We start from the raw sequence: 9,916 nt of genomic DNA, 5'->3' as shown, positions 1-9,916 counted from the left end.
AAATTTAATTAAAAAAAATAATAAAGTATCAATTCAAGATAATATTTAATTTAAAAAAAAACCTGCACCTTTAATGAGTTTCTAATGAAATTCTGAGACATTGCAATTATTTTTAAAAATAGTATATTCTATGATTGAATATAATTACGCTTATAATTTTTTTTCATATTACTCTCTACTCTAGCTGTGAAAATATGGTACAGAAATTATTTCCACTGATGTCTAAATATCACAACCATCTAAATTGATGTCTAATTTCATTATTGCTTATATATTTAAACTATTATTTTTTTGTATACTATATTTTGAAAATTTCTTTTGTGTGTACCTTAGTCTTTCCTCAAAATTTTTATTGAAGATTTTCATAGTTTGGAGCAATACCCCATTATACAGCTTGAATTTCTAGGCAATAATAACCTGTTTGGTTGTCCACCTTGAAAAACAACCTGATGTTTTACAAGCAGTAGGTTTTTTGTAATAGAGTAATTTGTACAATTTAATAAGGAAAAATTGAATACAACTGAATGAAAATAATTACATACAATTCACTAATTTAACTGTAATAATTCTATACTTATCTGCAGTAAATTCCTCCTAATTATTACATACCACCATAACAATCATAAGCAGTCTGATATGAGACTCTTGAAAACAGCATAAGTATGCTGTACTAAAACAAGCTTCTCAGACAGGTATACAAAGAAAAGAAGAAAGTGTAATTGTTTCCTTAACTAAACTGAATAATATAATTTTGTCTACATCAACAGCCTAAGGCCCAAATATAGGCGATATTTTGTCTTAAAATTGACAGTGTTCACCACAGGGAACTGACAAAATGTATATATCAGTTCTGCTATCTGTAAACTAAGAATAGCTATAGAAAAAAATCCTATATAGTATGCAGTTATTATATAATCAGAGATATTAATATAATATTAAGACTCCAATTTACCTGAAGCTAATTACAAAGTCTTATAGTTGTGTTCCACATGAAATCAATGCAAGCAATCATTTGTGTTTTGGCAACAGTAAAAGTTAAATTCTGAAAATGTTGCCTGATAATACTTCGGAAAACTTCCGCCTGATAACAGTGGTTGAGAATATACCTTTCTTAATATAATAAATTACAGTACACTAATTTCTGTCATTTGTCTAAATTATCATGCAAACTTTCAAATAAAATTCTGTAACACAACTGCTTATCTCACTAGATCATGTTCACATCCAGCTGGAAATCTTTTCTGGAAAATTATTTAGAAATAATTTTCTATAAAAGTGCATTTTTAGCCAAAAATTATGAACAAGAAAGTAATGTTTGAAAACATTGCACTTATTTGCTTTCTCTACAATAAATAAATCATTCAAATTATGTGTGGTGATAGCACAGTGACGTATAAAATCATCAATTTTTTCTGTTGATCTTAAACCTGGAAACACTTTTCAAATTTTTAACCATAAGTGTTTACTAATGTTCACTTAATTAATATTTAATATAAATAGGTAATTAAAATTTTGAATGTATATGACTAAGAATAATAATTCAGGTATTTAGATAATTAAGATTTCAATAATATTCAAATCTTAAGCACTGGTATTCTTCCCATCACTACAATTAACTGATTAATTTATTTCCTTCTTTGTTTTACATGTCACATGAAATTTAATCCCAGCTAAGACTGATTGGCACACATTTAAGAATTATGTTATTTGTGAGTTGGTATCAAAAAAAGTGAAAGGTTGACTGGAGATTTTAGGGTGATTATCAAATTTACAACACTTTTTTTTTTGTTAAAAAGTAATATATGTTTTAAGAAGTTTTTAAACTTTAAATTAAGATTTTAGAATCAGATTGAAATCCTGTTTGAAAGAGACTACAGCTGGCCACTCTAATGTTTTATACCACATATCACTGCGGCAAAGTGTGCTGTATTTAAGTATTATTTAGCACCATAAACACTTATTAATTCAAGATACTGGAATATTCACACATCGCTAGTTAATTTGTAACTAAAACTTCCATAATCAAATTATAGGTTCCTCACTGCAATCTGCGACCATAAATTGCTAAACACAACTTGGCTTATTTACTACAATTTATGGGTTGGGTGAACAGTTAAACAGTTCAGTTGGTTAAGCTGCATATAAATAAAAAGGTTTTAACAATTTATATTATAAATAACAATAATAATGTGCTGATACAAAGTGTAATTATAATAAAGTATGGGTTATTGGTATGTTGCATATACAAAAAAATAATAAATTAAATAAAAAAGTACTTCCAAATTAAGTAGTATTACATTTTTCAAATAAAATCTAGTTCAGAACCAAGGAGGGCTTCTTCCAAAACAGAAACATAGTGTTAAGGTCTTCTCTAAGAACTATGATTAGAATAATAAACACAAGATGTCATTCAAAATAATTTATAGTTAGGTTAAATTGATTAGACTGGAAAGAAATGAAAATGATGAATAACTTACACGCAGCATTTATTATAACAATAACAAAGTAAACTTAATGAGCAGTTGCATTAAATATATTTTTTTAATACAATTAAAGGTTGTTCAATGAAATTTAAATATTTTTTAATTAAAAAAGTTTTTTAGATTAAAAGAAACATGTAATATATATTTTTTTTTAAATTAAAGAATACTGTAACAAAAATACTCATTTTTTTTTTAATAATAAAAATAAATGTAAAATAAACTGAAATTACATTTCGATAACAAATTTACATAAATTTAGTCTTAAAAACAAAGTAAAGATAAGAATTTTCTACAGTGTACTCTTCATACTTTGACACTGTTTTTTTTTTTTTTTATGCTTTGATACTGTAACTATAATTCCAGAATTATATAATATTAACTAATCAATATTTTTAATTCTTTTTACATGAAATTGCAGAAGTCTATTTCTTTTTTGGTTTAAGGTAAAAATATAAAGCTAATCCAGCACAAACTGCATATGTCAATTTCGAAAACTAAAACAGAAAACAACAAACAATAAAGAGATTAGTTATTAATAGCAAATAAAATAATTAAGTAATTAAAATTTTTTAAATACAATTAGATAGAAATGTCAAATCAGATTTGCAATAAATATGTTGGTGAGCCATAGTCAAATGTATGTTAATTCTACAGCCTCTGATTACCAATGTGTTACATATGTTATAACAGTTGCCACATCATTACTACAGTTATTTATTTCATTTGTATTAATTTAATAAATATTATAATTTTCATATAATTAGAAGTAGATTAATAGCCAAAATTATTCTTTTCAGCATATAGTAGCATATGGCAGAAAGAAATTTTACATGCCAGTATAACTATGAAAATTCAATAATTTCAAACAATAGATGATTTTACAATCCCCAGTTCTTTGAATTATGGTTTCTTAATAAAATATTCCAAATATCAGAGACTTGGAACAATGGAAGTAAAAATGTGATCTCTAAAAATAATTTACCTTTATTTCATAAATGTTATATTATTTATTTTGCAGCATTCTCCATTCTCTATTTACAAATGACTGACAATGATATGGCTTACTATAAGAGCCACATATAGTTTATTTTTTAACCATTTACATAACCATTAGGCCCGATTTTGTGTATGTATATACAAGGGCTGTTTAGAAAGTTCTCTATCTCACAAAAAACATTTAGACCAATAAACTTTCCCAGTTTATCCTCAGTATAATGGTGATCCTCAGTAAACTTAATATCCTCAGCATAATGTTATTTGTTCAACTCTTAAGTCTTAGCTTTGACTTCATCATTTGAAGTGAATTTCTTCAAATTTGGGGAGTAATATCTGGGAGCCAAATCTGACACTGAGTGATGAAATTTTGTCTCAACAACCTCATTAACGTGCTGAAAAAGCATTTTATTTTTTGCCAGATGTGAACTTTTAGCCTGAATAGCAGTTTTCAGTAATCTGTGAGCACCACCCAACGAGAATACCAAAAAATCATAACCACAATTTTTTTTCATATGAAATCAATTTCAGTTTCTTTGGCAAAATTTTACCTGATCTCATCCAATGTTTGGATTGTTGCTTAGTCTCTGGAATTTATGGTGAATCCATGTTTCATCTATTGTTATAAAATGTTAAAGAAACTCAACAGAATCATGTGTGAATAAATCTTAATACCTTTGAGAAATGTTCAGTCTAATGTGTTTTTGGTCGAATGTTCAAAGATCCTGCACCCATCAAGCAGAAAGCTTTTCACACCCAAATCATCTAAAATGTAGTGAACATGGTTTATTGAGATATTTGCAACTTCAGCAAGCTTGCGTGCTTTCAGTCAGTTATAATTTACAATGACTCCATGGATTTTTATAAAACTTTTGTTGGTCTTAGTGGTTTTTTTTAGACATCCTGAGCATTCATCGTCTTGAATGGATATACAATCACGTTTACAACACACCTTTACATTTTTACTGTAGAAAACAGTGGGAAAGAATTTTTTAAAGTGGAATCTTAATCCCATGCAGAGAACTTTCTGACTGGCTCATATATAATATACATGGTGTCCGGGCTAAAGGTTTCTAAAAGTAATGGCCTACATTTTGAAAAGTAGTCATAGTAATCTCTCAAAATGCAGGCTCAATCAACAGGAAATAACTCCACGATTTCTTCAGTAAATTCTCAAGGTCAGAGGAATACACATGCGCAGGCAAGCCGACTTACAATGCAATTGAAATAAGTCGGAATATGGAATGGAATCCATAACAAAAGGTTCAGTGCATGGTTTGAATAGCGTAGTTTCAATCAATAGTGTGTTCAACGGCATGGCCAAACTGAATGGAATATCCACCCTCCTACATCCAAGTCTATTTGCCAGTGGAATAAGACTTTAAGAAAGACTGGAAGCTTGGTTTCACAAACTGGAAATCATCCAAAAATTTCAGTTAGTGACAATATTGTGGATTGTGTACACGATATATTCATTGCCAATTATATTCATGCCAATTAGGTGAGCTAGATATGAACTGAAAAATCCTTGTAGCATTGTTTATGACATTCTTCATAAGCGGCTTTGTTTATAAACATACAGGTTAGAATTCCTTCATCACATTAAACCAAATGATTGCCTATATCACTTTGCTACAGAGAAAATCCACTGTGTTGAAAACAATCCTAATAATCTTTGTTGTTATTTAGTGATGAGGCAACCTTTCATATGTGGCGGAAAGTTGAGATAATTTTTGAATTTGGGGTACTGAAACCCCCCCCCCCCCCTATTGTAATCGAAAATGAAAGGGACATACTGAAATTTAATGTCAGGTTAGGACTACACAAAAATGGAGTCTGTTTTCATGTAGCCCACTGACAGGAACAAAATCTGTTGCTATTAATATTAATATAATTATTGACCCTGACATTCTTCAGATATCTGCTGTTCCTTAGATTCCTGCAGGCTTCCCTGCAGGAATGTTGGTTTTATCCCAGGAATGTTGCACATGTTCTTGAACAACAATTTCCCTAGTGCTGGACTGGGTGAGGAGGTCCAAATGCATGACCATCTAGATCTCCAGATATCACTCCTTTGGGCTTTTTTGCTTGGGGATTTATTGAAAGTTATATGTAAAAACAAAAGTTCAAGATTTGGATATTTTAAACAAAGAATTGCTGAAACTGTTGATTTTATATATATATATATATATATATATAATACATACAATGACTAAATTCGTCTCACATTTCATAAATAAAAACTTCTTTTAAATAAAAATGTAATTCTTATTTTTTATTCATACAGTATCAATAAGGGATGACACTTACATAGTAACTATAAAGTACGGAAAATAATGGATTTTATAGTGCAAGTTAATGTGACTAAAATAAACTAATTTTCATAAAATAATTTTTACTATAATACATTTTTTAATATTTAAATTCATAAATTTAATTTTCCTACAAACAGTGAACAGTGTTCTTAAATAAATAAAAAGTGTCAACAGAAGAATTTATCAAAAACAGGAAGATGCATTATTTAACTGCTTCCTTGGCCAACCCACAGCAAAAAAGCTGCTACTTAATTATTAAAATTAATTCAGCTGATGTACTAGTGCAGTTAACAGTAGGGCAATAAACAGAAAAATTCCAGTAGTGTTCCAGATTTACATTAGAAAATGTTTTTAATGAATGATCAAAAGATATCTCTTGCCCACAAGATGAGGATGCTGGCCTACAGTCTGCTAAAACATTTTACTATTAAATAGTGTATTTAAATTCTTACATTTATTCTTCCTCTGTCAGTGTGACTGTTGAATATTTTACTGAGTCCTTTAAACTGCGTTTCGTCAATGTCACCTGGGGCAGCCATTTTAATGTTAGCTGAATTGAATCTATAAAAAAAATTATACAAATCAACTTTTTTTTTTATAAATTAAAAAACTCTCAACTTTATCAAAATTAAAAACAAATTTAAATAAAATTATCTAATTGTATTATTCAATTATCCTAAGTAATTCATACAATGGACATTTACAAATCTGTTTTCCAGCAGTTAACTGCAGTCAATTACCTTTTACAATGTTTTGTTTGTTAAAAGTCTCAATTGCTTTCAGATATCAAATATGAAGTCATTTCATGTAAATTCACCAGCAGTGTTTGCATATCATATTAAAAATTTTGATATTTTGCACCTAGTAACTACATCCAATTCTTGTTCAAAATTAAACTTTAATGTTCCTATGCTTTAAGTATATATATTTATTTTTAAATATGGCAAACAACATAGATAATTTTTCAGATTAAATAAATGTTTATTCTTTTGATTGTAATTGACCTAAAGGCCTGATTTGGAGAATTGAACTTGGAAGTGATTACATAAAAGAAAAAGACAAAATGATCAATTTGATGCCAAGTTTTTGTCAAAGAAAAAGACTGGTCAAGAATTAGAGTTTCAGAATACTTACTGGTCGTTTTATCTTGCTTGAAAAAAGCAGTTTTCACATTCTAATTCTGTCAGCTTTTATCAAAAATAGTCAGGTAGACATCACAGCACACCAACTCACCTTCTGGTCATGTAAGGGTACCTCATGTATGAGGTTCCGATTTTCTGATGAATGAAATCATGCCTTGTCTGACATGATAAACATAAATGGGTCCAATCTGCAGCCATATCATCCCAACCTTTTGTGATTATTACACTTATTTAGAACTACAAAGCATTACTTAAGAAACGTGTGCACAAAGTTCAGGAGTGGAGAGAAATGGCACCCTGTTTTTTGGCGCATTTACAACAGATCCAGTTTGGTGGCATTTCTTAAAAACTCTCAACCAATTGCTGAACACTCCATTTAGCTGGGGCAGGGAGATCAAGAAATGCTTATAGAATAAATCCTGTGTTTCCTTCAAAGAACTGGTTCATATCTACAACTACAATATTCACTTGCTTAGGGTTCATCACTAAAGCCTCTCATAACACACCTCTCCTTCACAATCTCAGCAGACAACTCCCGTGAGTTGTGGGATGGGAGTTCTTACATAGGAATGTATGTCCCCTTCCTTTGTTCTAATTTTCCATGCTACTGTCCTGTATGTGAACTTAGGATGTTAATGTTCTATTCAATATTACATATTCTGGTAGGGCTACTTTTTCTTGGCAAACATAGATAAGTTGTGTGTGCATATGAATTTGCTTTGAACTTTAACGTCTTTCTTAAGTGTAAAAAATACTGGAAAGTGTATTCTTAAATCTCCTAAGACACCTTCGAATCTATATTCAATAATCTCAAATTTCCTTAGAAATCATTAAAAAAATTCTTCACTAAAAGTAAAATAAAAATATGTGTATATCAAATTGAGATTTTTGTGGGATATTTCTACCAAAAACATTATAAAATTGTAAATGATATATTCTTCGTAGTTCTTCTCCCACAGGACTAAAGTTTCAATTTTTTCAGCTGTCAGCTGTGTTTTGTAATAAATAACATATTTAGGAATAAAATATTGTAAAGTTTTTTGCATACACTGTAATAATAGCTGAGGTGAATGCACAAAAATAAAACCAAAGATTAATATAATCTCTTTTGTATTTATTATATTTGTAAACCACAATCACACTTGAACTTATTATAATGAACAAAATTTTAATCCATTTAATCTAAAATAATCAGTCTGGATTAGCTACAATTCAAATTATAATCAAAAGTGTAAATGTCTGAATGAAGCAAACATATATGCTTTCTAGGACAAATAACTACAAAAGGTATTAGGAGATATAAAAATATTAAAGTGGCTATTTTAAACAGTAAGAATATATAGGCTGCTATGTAAAGACATAGCAGCCTATATATTCTCGGTCTATATATTCTGTCTTTAAAGAAAGACTGTCAGGCACAAATTTAATTCAAGTTTGTCAGATGTGACATCGTGCAATCCAAGGGCAAGAACAGGATTCACCTGCTTGAGCTCTCCCTTTGACTTGATAACAAACTTATTTCTACTGTAAAAATCTCCCACACCAAAATGGTAGAAGGGACAGAAAATAACGCAGAAGCATTGAACTGATAAAATTTGAAATCTTATCCTATTTCTTATGGGTAGGGTTCTCAAACAGTAAATGAATTTATCCTGCTTCAAATACAATTTGCACTACAGTGACCTTTACAAAGTTGTGATCATACATTCAGAAAAGTCTATTAATAGTGTGAAAAAGTGCTTTAGGTAAACCATTATCAGCAATACGTTGCAAAAAATTAAAATATATTTTATTGAGGCTATTTATCCAAGATAGATTTTCAAAATACTGTATACATACTTAACATACCAAATTAACACACATTTTTTGTCACTTGGTAATTTTTCAACCAACTTATATGTACATTACATGATTAGTTAGGCGAATTAAGCAGGTGCATATAAAATTCACTAGCTAGCACTGACAGTTTAAGGAGCTGATGCAAATATTGGGTGGGGAGACATAAAATCTGGTATAAATTTCCAGTTTTATATGTATTATATGAATGAGCAATTTTTTTCTACCTCTTAAGGCATTAAAAAGAACCGATAAAATGTAATTTTCCATAAAAATTGTTTAATAAATATTTTAATGCTTACAAAATTTAAACACGTTTTATAGGATTTAAATTTGATATAACTTTTCAACATAGTATTACAAATATTTAAAGCCCGAAGCCCTTAAAAAATTGCAAAATACTTACCAGAACGACCTTTAATACGACAAAAATGGCGTTGAAGAGCTATATCGATAACTAAAATTCGTATCGAAAAATTTTATTACTCGATTATTACAAATTCGATTACTCGTATCGAAAGATTAGTAAAAAACAGGGTCATATACTGATCGCTATGTAACTGGATAGGAGACTTTAGCGTAAAATACAATTTAGTGTTCAATACTGAAGCATACTTCAGCGCCGCTGGGAACTAAATAAAACTACTGTACGCTTGCGCAATTACAATCGTGATTGTATAGTTTATTTTACTCCACACAATCAAAAGCGGTCATTTTCGCAACACAAACAGAAATAAGTTAAATAATTAAAATTTACATAGAGATCAGTGTTCAAAATACAAAATCAGAACACTTGAACGGTTTAAAACATGGTTTTATCATCCCAACTTACCTGAGCGGATGCGCAGTTTCATTTTATTTAGTTCTACCACTCATTTAGTAGCGCTAGTTTATGCTTCAAATTTTAACAATTCCAATCCATATCCTCTATCCAGTTATAGAGATTAATGCTCATATTATTAATTTTTTAATAAAAGACTTAAAACACTGTCAACAAAATGTAAAAACATAAGGGAATATCCAATACTCATTAATTCCTTTACTTGTTATACAAAGGGAAAATTAAATAAAATTAGTGGAATATTTTTTTAACTTTAGCAATATGAATAATAAATATTACAATTTTAAACCTAAATATTATTAATAA

At 29.2% G+C, this 9,916-nt stretch overlaps 1 protein-coding gene across 1 annotated transcript; it reads right to left on the bottom strand.

Moving 5' to 3' along the window:
• Positions 1–2,469: 2,469 nt before the first annotated feature.
• On the bottom strand, positions 2,470–9,334 carry LOC142327654 (ATP synthase F(0) complex subunit k, mitochondrial-like). Its single transcript, XM_075370874.1, has 3 exons — positions 9,176–9,334; positions 6,244–6,352; positions 2,470–2,977 (listed from the first exon to the last, which is right to left on the bottom strand). Exons 2-3 carry the CDS (start codon positions 6,328–6,330, stop codon positions 2,906–2,908), a joined length of 159 nt encoding a protein of 52 aa, XP_075226989.1. The 5' UTR covers positions 6,331–6,352; positions 9,176–9,334; the 3' UTR covers positions 2,470–2,905.
• Positions 9,335–9,916: the final 582 nt, after the last annotated feature.

This window comes from Lycorma delicatula, chromosome 7 (assembly GCF_047948215.1).
Source record: "Lycorma delicatula isolate Av1 chromosome 7, ASM4794821v1, whole genome shotgun sequence".
NCBI lineage: Eukaryota > Metazoa > Arthropoda > Insecta > Hemiptera > Fulgoridae > Lycorma > Lycorma delicatula.
Note: the sequence above shows the minus strand (reverse complement) of the source record. Positions and strands in the feature narration are given on the sequence as shown.

Bases quoted from the DNA above. Each gene is read 5' to 3' on its own strand.
- LOC142327654 (XM_075370874.1), bottom strand. From the start codon at position 6,330: ATGGCTGCCCCAGGTGACATTGACGAAACGCAGTTTAAAGGACTCAGT. The intron at 2,978-6,243 runs GTAAGAATTTAA...TTTCTGTTTTAG, and splicing joins CTGACAGAGGAAGAATAAAT to TTTTCGAAATTGACATATGC.